The sequence below is a fragment of the Gobius niger genome (assembly GCF_951799975.1).
Source record: "Gobius niger genome assembly, chromosome: 21".
NCBI classification, from domain to species: domain Eukaryota; kingdom Metazoa; phylum Chordata; class Actinopteri; order Gobiiformes; family Gobiidae; genus Gobius; species Gobius niger.
In genome coordinates, this window is record NC_136872.1 from 28,008,764 (window position 1) to 28,031,109 (window position 22,346).

The 22,346-nt window shown below is 43.0% G+C and overlaps 1 protein-coding gene across 1 annotated transcript in view; it reads left to right on the forward strand.

The window, feature by feature from the left end:
- The first annotated feature begins 11,101 nt into the window (after positions 1–11,101).
- The window catches only part of LOC306980398 (ephrin type-B receptor 4b-like), a 32,320-nt gene continuing 21,075 nt past the window's right edge, over positions 11,102–22,346 (forward strand). Inside the window, exons 1-5 of the mRNA XM_079579750.1 lie at positions 11,102–11,192; positions 15,817–15,972; positions 19,133–19,203; positions 19,275–19,417; positions 20,731–21,106. Coding sequence (XP_079435876.1) covers positions 15,876–15,972; positions 19,133–19,203; positions 19,275–19,417; positions 20,731–21,106 — 687 coding nt within the window. The 5' untranslated portion in view covers positions 11,102–11,192; positions 15,817–15,875. The remainder of the gene's footprint in view (positions 11,193–15,816; positions 15,973–19,132; positions 19,204–19,274; positions 19,418–20,730; positions 21,107–22,346) is intronic.

Below are 22,346 nucleotides of genomic sequence, written 5' to 3' on the forward strand. Positions count from 1 at the left end.
GTAACACTTAGCACAGTAACTATAGCTCCACAAACTGAAATGTTAAATGATTTTTTAACCATTTTTTACCAAACGGTTTTATTACGTTTAACGCTGAGGCTTCCAGGAACATTGCAGAAACAAAAGTCTGATGAAAGTTAGTACAAAGTACAAAATTAAATTTCTTGGGATTTTAATTGACTGCAAATGAAGCTGGAAGCCGCATATTAAACTTATTGAAAATAAGTGTTTAGAACAGTTCTATGTTTTTTTGTTTCCCTTTAAAGCGTGTTCAGGTCTTTGCTTGTGTTTCCTCAGAGCTGGAGCTCAGGTCTGTTTCTTCTGCTGAGGAGACTCAGGATGTTTTATATTCACACGTGACCGTCAGAGGTGAGAACATGTGTCTGTAACACGTCAGAGGTGAGAACATGTGTCTGTAACACGTCAGAGGTGAGAACATGTGTCTGTAACACGTCAGAGGTGAGAACATGTGTCTGTAACACGGGTTATTTTATATTCACACGTGACCGTCAGAGGTGAGAACATGTGTCTGTAACACGGGTTATTTTATATTCACACGTGACCGTCAGAGGTGAGAACATGTGTCTGTAACACGGGTTATTTTATATTCACACGTGACCGTCAGAGGTGAGAACATGTGTCTGTAACACGGGTTATTTTATATTCACACGTGACCGTCAGAGGTGAGAACATGTGTCTGTAACACGGGTTATTTTATATTCACACGTGACCGTCAGAGGTGAGAACATGTGTCTGTAACACGGGTTATTTTATATTCACACGTGACCGTCAGAGGTGAGAACATGTGTCTGTAACACGGGTTATTTTATATTCACACGTGACCGTCAGAGGTGAGAACATGTGTCTGTAACACGGGTTATTTTATATTCACACGTGACCGTCAGAGGTGAGAACATGTGTCTGTAACACGGGTTATTACGCAGCCCTGGAGGTGACATCATACATGTACCGCACCGTGGAGACGCACCGGCTCAAACCACAGGCTGAACAGGCGTACGGCTATGCTAACGCTATGCTAACGCTATGCTAACGCTATGCTAATGAAACACAAACGACGACCTGAGCGCGGAGGCGTAGCTGCACCGTTGACACGCCTCTCCCGGCGATACACGTTATATCATGTCAGGAAAACAACACAATGGTTTTTTAAACACCACAAATTATCTTGGGGGGAAAACATCATTATTTCATTCCCCCAAGATAATTTGTGTTTTTTATCCATTTCGTATATAATTTTTAAAAAACTACAATATTTTCCTCCAACACAATATCTCATTCCCCTGAGATAATATGTGGTAAAACAAAAAAAATGTATATTTCATCAAAACTTTTACCACTTTTGTCACTTCCAGGCCTCCGTAGGTTCTTCACCGGTTAGTGTTGGGAAAATGACTTTCTGTTTGATTATAGATGATTTAAAGGGGGGTATTCTGTAAAATGGACTTTTTCCAGCTTTCCATCCTGTTATTCTGTCACTCCCTCATTAAAAACATGGCTGAAGTGTTGCCTTGGCACATTCACGTATTTCTGAGTAATCTGTAAAAACTCTGATGGCGGCCATTTTAGGGATAGGTTTGCCTGAGTCCTCCTAGGAACGCCCCCACCTCCTGGAGACGCCTCCGAGCTTTCGTCACCAGCCGAGTAACCAACCACTGCTCCTCAGCAGAACCCCCTCCCCACTGATGCCACAGACAGCGTGTGGAGGGGGCGTGTCTAAAGGCTCAGAGGTTCTTAAAGAGACAGAGGCCTATTTCAAGACATTCACTGCAGCCATTTTGAGAGAGACATTTTATACAAGGCAGTTATTCTAATTTACTGCATTTACAGACCAGCAGAAGGTTTGTCATCATTGTAGTGTGATATAGACTGGTGCTATGGGACTGACAAAAGCAGAACACCCCCTCTTTAAAGCAGAACACGCCCTCTTTAAAGCAGAACACCCCCTCTTTAAAGCAGAACACCCCCTCTTTAAAGCAGAACACGCCCTCTTTAAAGCAGAACACCCCCTCTTTAAAGCAGAACACCCCCTCTTTAAAGCAGAACACCCCCTCTTTAAAGGATCTCTCTTGATATTTAAATAAACGTCTGTTTCAGGAGGAGCCCGTGGGAGCAGAGCGGAGAGGGGCGGAGCTTCAGGTCATTATGTATTCATTTATTCATGTTTTATAACGAGCTTAAGGCCAGACTCTGGTGAGAAGCACAAACATGTTATCAGATATTTTCTGCGCTGAAATGTAGCTAATGTGGAGATCCAAAGTGAAGATTCCAGAGTCCTTTTATTGTAGACAGCCTGAAGCCCGGCTCTGAGGCTCTGAGGCTCTGAGGTAAAGGAGGTAAAGGAGGTAAAGGAGGTAAAGGAGGTAAAGGAGGTAAAGGAGGTAAAGGAGGAAACCAGGTCTGAGGGAAAGTGTTGCTGTGTTTGAGTTTCTGAAACGTCGTTGACAAACAGGAAACCGAGTTTTTCAAAGTAAAAGAGGATTTTTACTGAAACATTTACAGAGTTCGGGTGTGGTGGGTTTTGTAGAAGCTGAATCAGTGTTTTTATCAGTTTTATGTTTTACAAATAAGTAAAACATACAAAATAAAACCATCATTTTCATAAATATTGTGAATTTATTTATATTTTCCACAATAATATGAATCAGTTTGTTCGAACTCTTTGAGACTTTCATTTGTTCTGAAATGGCTCTTTAATGTAGAGGTTTCAGCAGATGTTTCACACAGAGGGACTAGAAGGTCTTAGCTTTCAAATAAGGAGCTCTGGTGTAAAGGCTGTAAACTCTCCTCACCTTAAACAGCAGAACAGGACTGCCCTCTACTGGCGGAGCACGGTAACGCTCCTGCAGTTACACTGACTTTAACCTCTTAACTCCCGCCTGAACCGAGAGGAGCTTTTTCCTCACGTCAGCAGAGTTTTTTTTACATCATTTTTGTGTTGGGTGTTCAACTCATTTGTGTAACTTTTGTCATTTTTTGTCACATTTTTTTCATTTTTTCGTCAATTTTTGTCACATTTTTTGTCACATTTTTTGTCACATTTTTTGTCACATTTTTTGTCACATTTTTTCATCAATTGTTTATTACATTTTTGTCATTTTTTTGCTACATTATGGTCATTTTTTGTCAATTTTTAGTAATTTTTTTGTCATTTTTTAGTCAATTTTTTAGTCAATTTTTTTTCACATTTTGGTAATTTTTTTTGTAATTTTTTTGTCACATTTTTAATCTTTTTTTTTTTTTCGTCAATTTTTTATCGAATTTTTGTCATTTTTTGCTACATTATGGTCATTTTTTCGTAAATTTTTTATCACATTTTAGTCACGTTTTTTGTAATTTTTTTGTCATTTTTTTGTCACATTTTGTCACATTTTTGTCATTTTCTTGTAACATTTTTGTGACATTTTTGCCACTTTTTCATCAATTTTTCGTCCCTTTTTTCTCACATTTCCATCATTGTTTTCGTCTCAGTTTTGTCGCTATTTCCTCACCTTTTGTCCAGAAGCTTTTGGATTGGGGTAAAGCCAAACTGGAGAAAACATCCTCGGTTCAGGTGGGAGTTAAGGGGTTTTTAAATCTGTAAATAAGTGTTCAGACAGAAGTTTCTCACAGATTTATCATTTAAACATCAGCTCCTGCAGACGTTTAAACACTTTTTCTCACAGATCGAACTCTGAAGTGTGATCTTTCCCACAGTCAGTAAACGCAGCGCGGCCTCAGCTCGAGTGATCGATCTGATGTTTCCCTCTCGTTTCAGATCCTCAGGTGATTTACTCGTCAGTCAGAGGAGCCCAGGCCCCGCCCCCAAGGTGAGGAAACGAGGACGTGAGGAGCTAAAGCCTGACCTCTGACCTCTGGCCTCTGACCTCTGACCTCTGACCTCTGACCTCTGACCTCTGACCTCTGACCTGACGTTTTCTACACAAACTGGTGTTGCTGCAGTTTCCCTCAGGGCCGCGGCCGCACTTTGGGAACCCCCACTGCACAGAGGAAACTCCATAAAGACTGAATTTGATGAACACATGTCTGTTACTGTGACTGTTGTTGTTGTTACTGTGCTGACCAGCAGGGGGCAGTCAGTCCCGCCTGTGTCTTGTAAACAGACTGACCTCCTCAAACCGCTGTAAAAAGACATTTACTTAATATAAATAAAGTGTATTTTTCCAGTTCAGTCGTGGACTCACACATCCAAACTAACTACACACAAATAAACAAATGTAAATGTCAAATATTACATGGGTTTGTCAAGAGCCAGACTGACAGAAAGTCCAGGGTCGACTCAGTGTTAATGTCGTCGACTAAAATATTTAGTCTTAATTTTAGTCAAAGTGATATTTTTGTGACTAAAACTAAATGAAAAGTTTCTCATGAGACTAAAACTGTGACTAAAATGTCCAGATATTTGAGTCGACTAAAATGAGACTAAATAAAAATGAAAAGGAGAGACTAAAATCATCCAAACTTGTATTGAGCGTCTGAAAGAGCCTCAGATCATGTTTAAAGGATCAGCTCTGAGCTTTGTTCATGTGGAGCAGCAACATGAAGCAGAGGAACAACATTAAATATGATTAGAATCAATATTATCAATGCAAAGTCCACCAAATTTAGTCTTACATTTAGTCGACTCAAACTAGACTAAAATTGAAACGTTTTTTTTTACTAAATCTCGACTAAAATTAAACTACATTTTATTCAAAAGACTAAAACTAAACTAAAATATGTCGTCAACATTAACACAGGGTCGACTTCACCTTTGACTGAACAAAGACAAACACGTGAATAAACTGAAGAAGAAGAAGCTCCAACATTAATATGTTCATGTGTTGAAACACCTGCAGGGCTTTAGGATCAGGACAAACGTTCACCCTGAGATCAAAATAAATAACAGAGGGTTCTTTTCTTACCAATTTCTGCACTTTTTGTTTAATCTCACATGAAAATAAACTTCCAAAACAGACACAGACTTTCTCCCTGAGAGACTGTGGAGCTTCAGACTCTGGCTGCGTCTGAAACGAGCAGATTGGTCAGAGCTCTTACGCCAAACCGGATGTGCGTCCGCGTCCGCCATGACAAGAAGCTTCCGAATTGGTCTGTCAGTTAGGAAGTAGTTAGGACAGGGGTGTCCAAAGTGCGGCCCGGGGGCCTGATGCGGCCCTCAGACCAGTTTATGGTGGTCCTCGGCCTCTTGCTGTATCGGTCACATCACCAGAGATGGACCTTTTTATTTGAAATGTAATAATTCTACACAATTCTAACCGAACAACTAACATTTTACTGTGAGACTGAGCTGCATGAAGGTTTTAAGCTTAAATAGAGGTGTGGGGCACAATTTAAACCTCTGCTAGTCAAAGGTTTCGCGGCACTAACTACCGATCTACGGCCCTTCACCCTGTGTACGCTTCAGTATGTGGCCCCCCATGAAAAAAGTTTGGACACCCCTGAGTTAGGAAAAGGAGCCTCTGATACTAACTATCATAGCCACTTTAGCATAGGGACCTCTGATGCTAACTATCATAGCCACTTTAGCATAGGGACCTCTGATGCTAACTATCATAGCCACTTTAGCATAGGGACCTCTGATACTAACTATCATAGCCACTTTAGCATAGGGACCTCTGGTGCTAACTATCATAGCCACTTTAGCATAGGGACCTCTGATGCTAACTATCATAGCCACTTTAGCATAGAGACCTCTGGTGCTAACTATCATAGCCACTTTAGCATAGGGACCTCTGATGCTAACTATCATAGCCACTTTAGCATAGGTACTTCTGGTGCTAACTATCATAGCCACTTTAGCATAGGGACCTCTGATGCTAACTATCATAGCCACTTTAGCATAGGGACCTCTGATGCTAACTATCATAGCCACTTTAGCATAGGGACCTCTGATACTAACTATCATAGCCACTTTAGCATAGGGACCTCTGGTGCTAACTATCATAGCCACTTTAGCATAGGGACCTCTGATGCTAACTATCATAGCCACTTTAGCATAGAGACCTCTGGTGCTAACTATCATAGCCACTTTAGCATAGGGACCTCTGATGCTAACTATCATAGCCACTTTAGCATAGGTACTTCTGGTGCTAACTATCATAGCCACTTTAGCATAGGGACCTCTGATGCTAACTATCATAGCCACTTTAGCATAGAGACCTCTGGTGCTAACTATCATAGCCACTTTAGCATAGAGACCTCTGATGCTAACTATCATAGCCACTTTAGCATAGGGACCTCTGATGCTAACTATCATAGCCACTTTAGCATAGAGACCTCTGGTGCTAACTATCATAGCCACTTTAGCATAGGGACCTCTGGTGCTAACTATCATAGCCACTTTAGCATAGTGACCTCTGATGCTAACTATCATAGCCACTTTAGCATAGGGACCTCTGGTGCTAACTATCATAGCCACTTTAGCATAGGGACCTCTGGTGCTAACTATCATAGCCACTTTAGCATAGAGACCTCTGGTGCTAACTATCATAGCCACTTTAGCATAGGGACCTCTGATGCTAACTATCATAGCCACTTTAGCATAGGGACCTCTGGTGCTAACTATCATAGCCACTTTAGCATAGGGACCTCTGGTGCTAACTATCATAGCCACTTTAGCATAGGGACCTCTGGTGCTAACTATCATAGCCACTTTAGCATAGGGACCTCTGATGCTAACTATCATAGTCACTTTAGCATAGGGACCTCTGGTGCTAACTATCATAGCCACTTTAGCATAGGGACCTCTGGTGCTAACTATCATAGCCACTTTAGCATAGGGACCTCTGATGCTAACTATCATAGTCACTTTAGCATAGGGACCTCTGATGCTAACTATCATAGCCACTTTAGCATAAGGACCTCTGATGCTAACTATCATAGCCACTTTAGCATAAGGACCTCTGATGCTAACTATCATAGCCACTTTAGCATAAGGACCTCTGATGCTAACTATCATAGCCACTTTAGCATAAGGACCTCTGATGCTAACTATCATAGCCACTTTAGCATAAGGACCTCTGATGCTAACTATCATAGCCACTTTAGCATAAGGACCTCTGATGCTAACTATCATAGCCACTTTAGCATAAGGACCTCTGGTGCTAACTATCATAGCCACTTTAAAGAGGTAAATGGATTAAATGTTTTTGTTTTCATTTAGTAGAAACTTAAGCCACATGGATCATTTGCTGCTGTCGCTTTAAGAAACAGCTGCTGAAATAAAATATCACTAAAGGGAAATGTTTGGATCATTTGGATTTATTTTTCTCCTTAAATGTCCTGGTTCAGCCCTTGTTGTTGAGTCCCAGGTGTTCAGTCCTGGTTTAGTCCTGGTTTAGTCCTGGTTTAGTCCTGGTTCAGTCCCAGGTGTTTAGTCCTGGTTGAGTCCCAGGCGTGACCTCACCAGGTGAAACGTGAGCCTCAGACTCAGGTTTCTTTCTTTCTGAACTAAAGGCTTTGCTCCAGTTTAGACTCGAGGACAAAGACCTTCAGCTCCGGTTCAGCAGGAACAAGAACAAAGATGATTCACAAACTGGACAGAAAGTGGTGACACGGCCTAGAGGAGGTGTGAAAATACTCATAAACGTTTCCTTCTCTGTGTTTGGTTTATTTAATACTGTTTTAACCTCTTAAAGGAACAGGCCAGTGTTTTTCCACACTGAGATATGTTCTTACCTGAGCTGTGACGAGTTCTTTAGGACCTGTCTGATCTTCAGTCACGTAAACACAGCGCAGACGGCGTTAGCATTTAGCCTCTCCCTCTCTCCTCTATAGCTCCAAAACAGGTCAAGATAGAAGCTACCAAGCTCTTCCACGTTTTCCCTATTTAAATATGGTTACGTGAAGTGTTCCAAAAATGACAAAAACTGACACAAAAACTGACAGCAAAATGGACAAAATATTGACCAAAAATGACCAAAAAAAAGACAAAAAAATGACAAAAAATTGACAAAAAATGACCCAAAAAAAGACAAGAAATGACAAAAAATGACCAAAAAAATGACCAAAAATTGACAAAAAATTTACAAAAAATGACCAAAAAAAAGACAAAAAAATGACAAAAAATTGACAAAAAATTGACAAAAAATGACCAAAAAATGACAAAAAAATGACAAAAAAATTGACAAAAAATGACAGAAAATTGACAAAAAATTGACAAAAAATTGACAAAAACGGACCTAAAAAATGACAAAAAATGACAAAAAAAATGACAAAAAAATGACAAAAAAATGACAAAAAAAATGACAAAAAAATGACAAAAAAAACGACCAAAAAAATGACAAAAAAATGACTAAAAATTGACCAAAAAATGACCAAAAAAATGGCTAAAAAAAGGACTAAAAATTACAAAAAATGACAAAAAACACAAGTCCACTACTCCTGGTATTATTACGCCTTACAATATAGTTCCCCCTTTTATCCGCTTAGAAAATCCACATTGTTTAATTGTGTGTAATTATACTTTGTAGTGGAACACTTCACGTAACCATATTTAAATAGGGGAAACGTGGAAGAGCTTGGTAGCTTCTATCTTGACCTGTTTTGGAGCTATAGAGGAGAGAGGGAGAGGCTAAATGCTAACGCCGTCTGCGCTGTGTTTACGTGACTGAAGATCAGACAGGTCCTAAAGAACTCGTCACAGCTCAGGTAAGAACATATCTCAGTGTGGAAAAACGCCGGCCTGTTCCTTTAAGCCCCGCCTTCATGAGCTCATCCAAAACAAGGACCAGAGTGAGGAATAAAACATCACAAAAGCTCCGTTCTGAAGCTTCATCTTTAAACAGAACCAGCAAAGTTTTCTCGTTAACCAGATCCCGTGAGTCGTGTTTTCCTCTTAAAGATCTCACACCGACTTTGAGAAACCACAAGTTCTTAGCTTTCAAATCAGGCAGAACAAAACAAAAAAACTGACCCAAAAAAAAGGCACAGAGAGAAATCCTCCTTCTCCTGAACCTCTGTGGTTTTCCATGACCAGGGCCGGACTGGGACTGAAAAACAGCCCCCCCCCCCCCCCCCCCCCCCCCGCCTTAACGGAGCGCATTAACCTCAGCTCGGCTTTACCCAAATCTAAAAGCTTCTCGACTGGAGAGGAAACGCCTCATTTGAAAGCTGAGACCTACAAGAGTGATTCGAACTTTTTGTCAAGTCACCACATTTTTTGTCATATTTTTTATTGTTTTTTCATGACTTTTTTGTGGCTTTTTTGTCGTGTTTTTGTCACATTTTTTCCATCATTTTTTGTTATATTCACTGCAAAAAGTCTCCTCCTAAAAACAAGGGGGGGAAAAATTAAAATAAGACGTTTTGTCTTGTTTTAAGGATAACATTCTGCCAATGGGTCAGGGTTTTTTTCTTGCTAAGAATTATTATTTCTAGAATATTTTTCTCATCATAAAACAAGAAAGAAACATTAAATTTAAGCAAATAAATAACTAGAATTAAGCAAAATGTCCTCAGAAAATGGAATCATTTAAGGAAAACTTTCTTATTTAGTGAAAAATTGTGGATATTTTACTTAAATGATGCTTGATTTGAGCAAAATGTTGTTCATAAATACTAATATTTAAGGAAAGTACTGCCGGCGCCCGGAGACCCGCCTCCATGATGTGGAGCCAGGCTGAGGGTCAGAATCACCTATTGTACATGTTTTTAGTGGTAGACACGGGGAGAACATGCTCCACACAGAAAGGCCCCGTCCTGGTGGGAATCGAACCCGGGACCTTCGAGCTGTGAAGCTGAGGCTCTAACCGCTGTGCCACCGAGCCCCCACTTTAAAGAATGGAATGTTTTATCTCTCTGTGAGAAGCAGTTCTTACATTAAGAGTTTTGATCTGAGTTTTTCTGAAAATAAGAAAAATATTCTTTGTCTAAAACTGTTTTTCTTTCTTGTTACAAGAAAAATGAACTAAGAACTTATTTCTTAAAGTAAGACATTTTTTACTGGCTTAGAATCCACTTTCTGCAGTGTTTTTGTCACGTTTTTGTGGCCTTTTCGTTGCTTTGTTGTCGTGTTTTTGTCGACTTCATCACATTTTTTGTCAGTTTTTTTGTTACATTTTTGTTTTGTTTTCTTTTCATCCTCTTTTTTGTCGCTATTTTGATGCTTTTCTTTCAGCTTTTAGATTTGGGTAAAGCTCGGTTGAGGCGGGACCGGTGGCCCCTCTGTGCTCCTCCAGGGTACAGGCCGGTCCGCCCCTGTCCGTGACTTCCTCTGGGCTTGATTTGAAAGCTAAGAACACTGTGAGATGAAGCCACTTTTCCTCATCATGATCTCCCTCTCATGTGGTCCTGGGTTCGGGTTGGGGAGTGGGGGGGGAGTGAGGGGGGAGGAGGGGGGGTTAAAGACGGGGGGGGTGAAGCGGCTCCGTCTCTAATGAACTCCAGTCACATTCTTTGCTCCTTTTTTCCTTCACTTTTCTCTTTTTCCTCCACATTCCTTCACCGAGCTCCACCTGACCGACACCCCCCTCGTCCAATCAGCGCCGCTCCTCCCCCCCCTCCCCCTCCTCCCCCCCCGCGCACCGCCCAATCACCGCGCGCGGGGGGGGGCGGGACCTTTTGGCCAAACTTTTTTTCAGCTTTTGTTCCAAACTCTCTCTCCAGACCCAGAACCTGCACCAGGGCGCGCGGGCCAGACGCACGAACCGAGCCCTGCGTGCGCGCGCCACAGACGTGCGCCCGTGCCCGACCCCGCGCGTGCGTGTGTGGCACTTTCAGGACTTTTTTCTTTTATTCCTCTTGGATGTTTTTGTGTGTGAGTCTCGGGGACTTCCAGGAGCCCGGTCCTGGGACGGCAGCGCAGTCCGCCTGAAGGTGCGCCTGACGCGGCTTGTGGATCCGCCCGGCCCCGCTGAGGCTCCGCAGCTCCGCCCGCGAGGCCCGGGGTTCTGGACGGTCCTCTCGCGGTCCCGGAGACTGGATTTAAAGTGTGGGGGGTGGATTTAGGAGCGGAGGAGTTTGGAGTTTCGGGAGGTTTTTTTTTTTTTTTCGGGGCCTCCATTTTTAACCCCCTCCCCCCCCCCAGCGGCTCTTCCGGTGCAAACAGCGGAGACCGGGGCCACCTCAGCCCGGGACTGTCCCACCGCACACCGGGGCCGCCTCACAGCTCCCCCCGGGGCAGAGCAGTGAGAGCAGGGGCGGATTCAGGAGGTAAGGCTGAGGGTTGTTTGTTTGTTTGGGCCTGAGAACATCTGAGGAGGAGCCGCATGTGGAGCCTCCAGAGTCTGTCAGAACCAGGGTTTAGTCAAAGTGATGTTTTTGTGACTAAAACTGGACTAAAACTAAAGTAAAAGTTCCTCATGAGACTAAAACTGTGACTAAAATGTCCAGATATTTGAGTCGACTAAAATCAGACTAAATAAAAATGAAAAGGAGAGACAAACTTGTATTGAGCGTCTGAAAGAGCCTCAGATCATGTTTAAAGGATCAGCTCTGAGCTTTGTTCATGTGGAGCAGAAACATGAAGCAGAGGAACAACATTAAACATGATTAGAATCAATATTATCAATGCAAAGTCCACTACATTAGTCTGAAATCTGGGGAACCTGATTTTTCCCACACAAACAGACATTTTTCATTTGGCCCAAACTCATTTCTAGCTCTCACAATCCCTCCTGCACGTCCAAGTTGTTTACATGCACGTTACAGTGGTCTTTCTATCTTCTATCACTCAATACACTACAAAAAGTGAATATCCAGCATTGTCTTAAATGAGTTGAATTGAGGAAATGTTTCTTGTTTTTGTCGGTTTTCACTCATTTAGACACTTTTCCTGATCGGACCGAGTTTGCTTTGCTTGTTTAAGGACATTTCAGACCAGTTCTAGGGTAAATCTCGCTTGAAATAAGAAAGTAAAATTGCCAATAAGATAAGACCAATTTTCTTTCCCCATTGGCAAAGAAAATGACCTGAAATAAGGACGAAATGTATCGAAACGAGTCAGAAACATCTCAGAACAAGTGAAATAATCCGGGACAAACGCCCAACAACTTCTTAACCAGTCAGAACAACTAAAAATTGGATTATTGTGCTCAGACTGAGATGTTTCTACTGATCTAGTTAATGACTTTAGGTGAAGACAATTGAACAATATCTGTTCTTTGTGTTTGTAACTCAGCCTGAGGAGGTAAAAACAAACTTACTTTTCAACAACAAAACATCACAAACCCCGGCTTTAAATTCACTCGACTGAAACTGGACTCAAATTGAAATGATTATTTTCGACTAAATTTAAATTACATTTTTGTCAAAAGACTAAAAATAAAACGTGTTTTCAAAACTAACACTGGTCAGAACTTCACGTTTCAGATTCAAACTTTCTCAGAGAAACATAAACACTTAATGTTTCCCTCACACTGGGGGGTGAAAACAGGAGCGGCTGAAGCTGATCCTCCTCTTTTATTATTAATAATAATAATAATAATAACAATAACAATAATAATAATAATAACATGTTGGTTTTATTTAACACTCAGAGACACTTTATTCACTCACTCACTCACTCTTCACTTTAACGACAGTCTGACCTTTTCTATGATGGAAATCAAGGCCTTGAAAGTCCTTTAACCTCTGAACTCCCGCCTGAACCCAGAGCATTTTCTCCAGTTCAGCTTTACCCAAATGCCAGTGTCACGCCTCATTTGAAAGCTAAGATCTGCAGAACTCATCTGAATGGATCTTTTTTCTCACGTCATCACATTTTTTTCCATTTTTTGTCTTTTTTGTCTTTTTTGTCAGTTTTGTTCCTTTTTCACAGCTTTTTTTCCAGAAGCTTTTGGATTGGGGTAAAGCTGCAGAAACTGCTCTCGGTTCAGGCGGGGGTTAAGGGGTTAAAACAGTCTGACCTTTTCTATGATGGAAATCAAGGCCTTGAAAGTCATTCAAAAGATCAGAATCAAACTGAATCTGAATCAAACATAGAAAGTAAAAGAACGGGGGGGGGGGCTGATCTCGTTCTTGGAGCCTTGAGAGTCCTGAACCTCCGCCTGAACCTCCGCCTGAACCCTGCACATTTCTCCAGTTCAGCTTTACCCAAATCTAAAACTACTGGGGAAAAGTGTGAAAACAGCCACAAAGACGAGGATGAAACACGACAAAGAAAGCGTGATTCAAAACGAGGAAAGTGAAATAAAAAAGGTGACGTCGACGACACAGGGAAAAGATCAGTTTTTCTGGTCTTAGCTTTCAAATGAGGCGTTACTCTGGCCTGTAGGTTTGGGTAAAGCTGGACTGGAGAGAATGGTGAAGGCGGGGCTTAAGAGGTTAAAGGAAAAGTGTCTTTATCCGAGTCGGGATTAAAGATTAAAGAGACACTCAGTCGTTTCCGTGTTTTGTAAAATATATTTCTTTATTTTCGCCTTTCTCAATTTTGTCCAAATTTCTCCCAAATGATTCACATCTTTCCCCAGTGTTTCCTCCATGTTTGCTGTATTTTCCTTAAATGTTTTCCCGTGTTGTTCCTTTAACCCTGAGCTCATGTTTTTCATTAAAAGTCTTTCACTTCTGAACCAGAATCAGGAACATTCACCACAATAATGTGACGTTCATGCAGGTCCGCAGGTCTTAGCTTTCAAATGAGGCTCCTCTGGCCGGCTGACTCTCCAGTGGAGCTGAAGCTGATCCTCCTGTTTGGGCCTTGAACATTCTGAGGCCGGAGTGGCGCCTGATTTGAAAGCTAAGACTGACATATTGAGGTTTTTCGTGTGTTTTTTTGACGATGTTTTTATTGTGTTTCATTTTCTGTCTCGTTTTTGTTTCACATTCATCACTTTTTTGTCGTGTGTTTTGTTCACAGCCTTTAGTCCAGAGCGGCTCCTGATTTGAAAGCTAAGACCGTGTAGTTTCTGTAAATATAAATCTAATAACAACACGTGTCTTAGTTTCTACTGTTGGTTTGAGTCAGATTTGAGTCAGATTCATCATCGTCTCATGACTCCGGTCCGGTCGACCGCTCTCAAAAACCTTCACAGACTCTTTCCAATCGTTCTGTCATTTCTGCTTCAGGATCCACAGACTTTCACTTCAGCTTTACCCAAATCTAAACACGGGTTAAAAGCAAAAGACTTGGCGTTCAAATCAGGCCGATGAGCTCCAGGTGAGAAGCTTTAGATTTGGGTAAAGCTGAACTGAAGACGATGTGTTTGGCTAAAGTGGGGGTTACTGCAGGTCAGAGTAACGGCTCATCTGAAATAGGGATGTCCTGGTCACCGGTGTAGCCGTAAACCCCGGTACAAATGTTGACAATAATAATATAATAATAATAATAATAATCACCGTCTTGTTTTTGTTAAAATATGTTACGCCTCTGTAGCTACAACCAAAACTAAACTTTCTCTGAGCTGGAATCATGTCCTTGACGACAGCGCAGGATCAGCCTCAGAGACCGAGCCTGAAGTCTGGACATGTTTGTGTGTTTGAAGAAGCTGAAGGACAGTTTATAGAGACAGTTTTCCTGTTTGTGGAACGTGCAGGAAAAAGTGTCTCTAAAGCAGCAAGACTTCGAACCTGTGACTCTCCTGCGAGACCGTCTCAGCTCTATTCACCTTATTCCGGCCCGCCCACTTTTGCCACTTTGTGCGTTGTCTCGGCTCCTCGTTGTCCAGACACTTCCGGTCATTTTAACGGAGAACGAGGGAAAATATTCTCCGCTCAAACCTGATGTTTAGTCGATTGATTTGTGTAAAATGTTCATTTGCAGCGACATGTCGACACTGCAGCGTTTCTCTGTCAGCCTGAAAACGGCTTTGTTTTCCTGTAGAGACTGATTTATGTGGATTCTCCAGCCCCATGTTAACACATAGGAGAAAAGGGGCGGGCACTATTCATGGCGACGCCCACGCGAACCTCTGGAATAAGGTGAATACCAAGTAAGCTAACGTTAGCGCTTTAGCTGAAATGCTGATGTGGGACTTTGGGTTGAGGGAGAATGTAACGAGTCGCCGCTGCCAGTATATAAGCCGTGTCCGGATACCTCCGCACGATGGCACAATGCGTTACGGGGCTCCCGGTGGCAGATTCACTCTCGCCGCAGTTTTAGGAATTTAATAATGAGGCATTTTCCCAAGCGAAAGCTCACTGGAAGGTAGGGCTGTGCAATTAATCGAAATTCGATTACGATTTCGATTACAACAGTAAACGATTACAAAATTAGCATAATCGCAAAAAATCTATTATAATTTTTTTTCTTCACATTTTTTATTTTAATTTTTTTACTAATTTTTTTTTCAAAAAAATGTTCCCTAATTTTTGGATTTTTGTCATTTTTTTAATGGATTTTTTAAAAGTTTGAATAATCGTGATTTCAATTATGACAAAAATAATCGTGATTATTATTTTTTCAATAATCGAGCAGCCCTACTGGAAGGACAACAACAGTTTTCCTGATAAAGACGGTTTATCTTTGTTTCTGACGCTATAAATAGTCCATGTAAAACCCTCGAAACATCAACAACACATCGTTATAGTTCCTTTACTTTGATGTGAAAAGGCTTTGTCTGTATTTTGTTTAAATGTAATAAACACTGTTAAACTTTATTGAGACTATTTCAGTTTGTGTAGGACTATCAATGCTTTCTCAACATATTAACACACATTTAAAAAAATACCGCGATAAAACCGAAAACCGTGATCATTTTGGTCACAATAACCGTGAGGTAAAATGTTCATACCGTGACAGCCCTAATTTGAAAGCTAAGGCCTTTCTGTGGTCTGTGTTTGTCATGTTGTGTCTGCACGTCCGTCTGGTGTCTTCAGATTTGGGTAAAGCCTGCATTAGGACTTGTGCTCGTGTGATTTCAGCTCCAGGGCCGGATGGCGGCTCCGTGCGGCCGGGGCCGGGGGGCTCAGTGACGGGGGCCATGAGGCTCCTGGGGGCCCCCTGTGTCGGGGCCTCCCGCCCGCTCCTCCTCCTCCTCCTGCTGTCGGGGCTGGTGATGAAGAGCGGCGCTGACGAGGGTGAGTCCAGGCATTTGAAAGCTCAGAACCTCCAGAGTTCATCATCCTTTAAACCCGTCAGAGAGAGGGAGGAGAAATCAGGTCCTTTAAAGGTTAACCAGGGGTCAGGGGTCAGAGGTCAGAGGTCGGGCTCGGTCTGTGGATGATTTACCTGAGGAGATAAAAGTCCAGATGCTGCAGTTTGTTTGAAGCTCCTCCTGCACATCTGCTTTAAACGTTTATTTACAACCGTTAGACTGATTTTATTTTATTCTATTTCATTTTTCTTTCTTTGATTAAAGTGCACAGCAGGTAACGCTTGTTTTCTAGCTTTAAGTCCCCGATGTAGATCAGAACAGTTTAGTATGAAACAGATTTAGATCTTTTATTTAAAGCAGAACTCTGTAACTCTGTAATACTGTCAGCGCCCCCTGGTGTCTCTGGACAGAAACCCCCGAGCTAACAGGCTAGCGGGCAAAGCTAACTGCAGCTAGCACCACTTAAGTCAGGACTAAACACCTCGGAGTCGCGTTAGACGGTTCTAACGCCCGACACAGTGTTGTTCCTCCTGCATTCTAACGTCTAACGCGGCTCCTCGTTGTTTAATCCGCTTATACCAGGGTCCCACAAACCTAACATTTATAATAAATGTGTTTTTCATTGACTAAAGTCACTAAATCTGCCAGACTACGGGACTATTTTGTGTGGGTTATTAGCCGGTCACTGAAGGCTGGTCTCAGAGCGAGTCTTTCTCCGCAGCTATTACGAGGATCTCAGTCAGGCTCAACGACACAACATCAGCACAGAATCACAACACAACAGGACTAACCCGGAAACACTTTTCCCTGGAAGGAAACACCGATATGCGCCACTCGTGGGCAGGAGTTTTGTCACATTTTTGTCATTTTTTCTTGCTCATTTATTGTCAATTTCTTATGACATTTTTGCCACTTTTTATATCAAGTTTTCGTCACTTTTTTTGTCACATTTCCATCATTGTTTTTGTCTCAGTTTTGTTGCTATTTTCACACCTTTTTTCCAGAAGCTTTTGGATTGGGGTAAAGCCAAACTGGAGAAACTGTGCTCGGTTCAGGTGGGAGGAGGAGGAGGATGAGGAGGAGGAGGGGGAGGAGCTTCAGGAGCTCTTCCTGGAGTCACGTCTGAACCTGATCCTCTCTCTGACAAAGAGTTTCAGGAGAGTCGGGCCTTTATTGTTAAATAAAGTTTCACAGTTTCAGTCGTGTGGTGAAAGAAAGAAACGCCAGGAAGAAGTTTCACGTCCGCCTGAACCCCCGCCATCAGTCGTGTAGGCCTTAGCTTTCAAATGAGGTGTTGGCCTGTAGGCTGTGAGCTCCAGTCTAGAAGCCTTTAGACCCGTGTTGGCTCCAGGTGGAGGTTCAGAGGTTAAAGGTCGTGCCGCACAGCAGAAGGTCGGTTAGTGCTAGATCGTGGGCTCCGGAGGGATGGTCTGCTGTGATTTTGTATAGATCTATGAGTTGGTTTGTCTAAAAATACAAATAATCCTAATCCTTAAGGTTAACCCCTTAACTCCCACCTGAACCGAGCACATTTTCTCCAGTTTGGCTTTACCCCAATCCAAAAGCTTCTGGAAAAAAGGTGAGAAAAAGCAACAAAACTGAGACAAAAACAATGATGGAAATGTGAGAAAAAAGTGACGAAAAAATGACAAAAATGTGACAAAATGTGACAAAAAAATTACAAAAAAAGTTACAAAAATGAGTTGAATACCCAACAAAAAATGTTGGGGAAAAAATGTGATGATACAATAGTCCAGGGCGATGTCAGAGGGAATGAAAAGTGTTCATGCATCTTCAGATCTGAGTTTTGATGCTGTTGAGGAACCGCTTTACCCAAATCTAAAAGTTTCTGAAGAAAGACGTAAACGAGAGGAAAACGAAACCAGGAAGTTTCAAAACGGGCGACAAAAAAGTGCAGGCGGCATTTTTTCTCTTTTCTTTTCTCATAAAATTTTAATTTAATTTTTTCCCCACTATTTTTGTCCCATTTTCAATTTGTTTCCATTTTTGCCCCTTTTTTCTTCTTTTTTTTTTTTTTGCCCAAAATGTGTTCGGTTTTTCTCTTCTTCTTTTCTTTCTCTCATTCTCATCTGGTCTGGACTCAACCCTTGTGGTTTTGTCGGTGGATCTAAAACCCAGGTCCGGTTTCGGCTCCTGGTGATGATGTCACGGTGATGTCATCCTCGTGCTGCGGGCGCCGGCTCAGACCCAGATCCTGAGTTCGAGTCCGGAGGCGGGACTTAGAGACTTAGAGGCGGGATCCGGTTACGGCGAGTTTAACCGGAGACGAAACCGGAGACGCAGAAGAAACTCCGTCTTCTCCGTGTTCAGTTCAGGCTCTGACTTTAAACTCTGGAAACGAGGAAACTGTCGGCCATTTTGGATCTATTTACATGGAAACATAAACTCTGGAAACAAGGAAGCTGTCGGCCATTTTGGATCTATTTACATGGAAACATAAACTCTGGAAACAAGGAAACTGTCGGCCATTTTGGATCTATTTATATGGAAACATAAACTCTGGAAACAGGGAAATTGTCGGCCATTTTGGATCTATTTATATGGAAACATAAACTCTGGAAACAAGGAAACTGTCGGCCATTTTGGATCTATTTATATGGAAACATAAACTCTGGAAACAGGGAAACTATCGGCCATTTTGGATCTATTTACATGGAAACATAAACTCTGGAAACAAGGAAACTGTCGGCCATTTTGGATCTATTTACATGGAAACATAAACCCTGGAACCGAGGAAACTGTCGGCCATTTTGGATCTATTTATATGGAAACATAAACTCTGGAAACGAGGAAACTGTCGGCCATTTTGGATCTATCTACATGGAAACATAAACTCTGGAAACGAGGAAACTGTCGGCCATTTTGGATCTATTTATATGGAAACATAAACTCTGGAAACGAGGAAACTGTCGGCCATTTTGGATCTATTTATATGGAAACATAGACTGATTAACGAGATGTATTTTTCTTGCTTCAAAAACGTCCTGATCACTTTTTTAGGTCTTAGCTTTCAAATGAGGCGTTACACAGACCTGCAGGCTGTGAGCTTTTAGATTTGGGTAAAGCTGACCTGCTCTTTGAGGTCAAACTGCTCCTCATGTTCTTGTATCTGTGTTTTCCAGAAGTGCTGCTGAACACCAAGCTGTCGACCTCTGACCTCCACTGGACCGTGTATCCGGGAGACGACCCTCAGGTACGAGGCGGAGCTAAAGTGGGCGGGGCTATAGTGGGCGTGTCCTGTTCTGATGGTCTCTGTGTTTCCAGTGGGACGAGGTCAGCGTTCTGGACGACGAACACAACCCTGTGAGAACCTTCGAGATCTGCACGCCCAACAGCGCCACCTACCACTGGCTCCAGACGCACTGGATCCCCCGCCGCGCAGGGACCACCCTCTACGTGGAGATACGGTCAGTACCACAGGGACCACCCTCTACACTGCGTTCCAAATTATTATGCAAATTGTATTTTTGTGTCAAAAAGGTAAAAAAAATAATGAAACTCATGGATGGTGTTGTGTCTCGGGGCTCTATGAATCATTGACATTAATCTCAGACCTGGGATGAGTAGTTTTCAGGTTAAGCCCAGTTAAGGGAAAAACTACTGAAAAAGGGTGTTCCACTTTATTATGCAGATCATCATTTTCAAGCAATATGTGAAAGAAAAAGGATCTCTCTGCTGATGAAAAGCGTGAAATAGTTGAATGCCTTGGTCTAGGTGTGAAAACCTTCGATATTTCATGAAAGATTAAGTGTAATCATCGAACTGATAAGAGATTTGTGGATTCAACTCTGAAAACGAGGAAACTGTCGGCCATTTTGGATCTATTTATATGGAAACATAAACTCTGGAAACGAGGAAACTGTCGGCCATTTTGGATCTATTTATATGGAAACAGACTCTGGAAACGAGGAAACTGTCGGCCATTTTGGATCTATTTATATGGAAACATAAACTCTGGAAACAAGGAAACTGTCCGCCATTTTGGATCTATTTATGTGGAAACATAGACTCTGGAAACAAGGAAATTGTCGGCCATTTTGGATCTATTTACATGGAAACATAGACTCTGGAAATGAGGAAACTGTCGGCCATTTTGGATCTATTTATATGGAAACATAGACTCTGGAAACGAGGAAACTGTCGGCCATTTTGGATCTATTTATATGGAAACATAGACTCTGGAAACGAGGAAACTGTCCGCCATTTTGGATCTATTTATATGGAAACATAAACTCTGGAAACGAGGAAACTGTCGGCCATTTTGGATCTATTTACATGGAAACATAGACTCTGGAAACGAGGAAACTGTCGGCCATTTTGGATCTATTTATATGGAAACATAGACTCTGGAAACAAGGAAACTGTCGGCCATTTTGGATCTATTTATATGGAAACATAGACTCTGGAAACGAGGAAACTGTCGGCCATTTTGGATCTATTTATATGGAAACATAGACTCTGGAAACGAGGAAACTGTCGGCCATTTTGGATCTATTTATATGGAAACAGACTCTGGAAACGAGGAAACTGTCGGCCATTTTGGATCTATTTATATGGAAACATAGACTGATTAACGAGATGTATTTTTCTCGCTTCAAAAATGTGTCTCCTGTAGGTTCTCGATGATGGCACAGTGGTTAAGTTCTTGTGTCTCTTGTCCTGTGGCACAGTGGTTAGTCTGAGGTGGACTCCTGATGTTCTGAGGTCTTGTTTCCCTCAGGTTCACGATGATGGAGTGCTCGGCCCTGAACCAGCGTCACTGCAAAGAGACCTTCACCCTTTACTCTCTGTCGGCGGAGCAGCCCGGCCCCGCCCCCCGCCCTCCGGCCCCGCCCTCTCCCGTGGAGCCCTTCGTTAAAGTGGCGGCGGTGGCGGCCGACTTCCTGCTGCGGCGCGGGAACGACGGCACGCGGCGCTCCAACCTGCGGCTGCTGCGATTGGACGGGCTGACGGGGGCGGGGCTTTACCTGGCCATTCAGAGCCAGGGCACCTGCATGGCCCTGCTGTCAATCAAAGTGTTCTACAGGAAGTGCCCGCCTCTACGGGCCGCCTTCGCCGCCTTCCCCGAGACGGTGCCTCACAGCCTCGTGCAGCAGGTGAGACACTCCCCCAAATACTCCCCCAAATACTACCCCATATACTCCCCCAAATACTCCCTCACAGCCTCATGCAGCAGGTGAGACACTCCCCCATGTACTCACCTAAACCTCACCCAAATACTCCCCCAAATACTCCCTCACAGCCTCATGCAGCAGGTGAGACACTCCCCCATGTACTCACCTAAACCTCACCCAAATACTCCCCCAAATACTCCCTCACAGCCTCGTGAAGCAGGTGAGGTTCTCCCCCAAATACTCCCCCAAGTACTCCCCCATATACTCCCCCAAATACTCCCTCACAGCCTCGTGCAGTAGGTGAGGTTCTCCCCCATGTACTCCCCCAAATCTCTCCCCCATATACTCCCCCAAATACTACCCCAAACCTCACCCAAATACTCCCCATATACTCTCCCATATACTCCCTCAAATACTCACCCATATACTCCCTCACAGCCTCGTGCAGCAGGTGAGACACTCCCCCATGTACTCCCCCAAACCTCACCCAAATACTCCCCCATGTACTCCCCCATATACTCCCCCAAATACTCCCTCACAGCCTCGTGCAGCAGGTGAGGTTCTCCCCCATGTACTCCCCCAAACCTCACCCAAATACTCCCCCATATACTCCCCCAAATACTCCCTCAAATACTCCTCCATGTTCTCCCCCAAATACTACCTCAAATACTCCCCCATATACTCCCCCAAAAACTCCCCCACAGCCTCGTGCAGCAGGGGAGGTTGTCCCCCATGTTCACCCCCAAATACTCCCCCAAATACTTCCTCAAATACTCCCTCACAGCCTCGTGCAGCAGGTGAGGTTCTCTCCCAAATACTCCCCTAAACCTCCCCCACATACTCCTCCATATACTCCCCTAAACCTCCCCCACATACTCCTCCATATACTCCCCTAAACCTCCCCCAAATATTCCCCCAAATATTCCCCCAAACCTCACCCAAATACTCCCCCATATACTCCCCTAAACCTCCCCCAAATATTCCCCCAAATATTCCCCCAAATATTCCCCCAAATACTCCCCATATACTCCCCCAAACCTCACCCAAATATTCCCCCAAATATTCCCCCATATACTCCCCCAAATACTCCCCATATACTCCCCCAAATACTCCCTCACAGCCTCATGCAGCAGGTGAGGTTCTCTCCCATGTACTCTCCCATATACTCCCCCAAATACTCCCTCACAGCCTCATGCAGCAGGTGAGGTTCTCTCCCATGTAC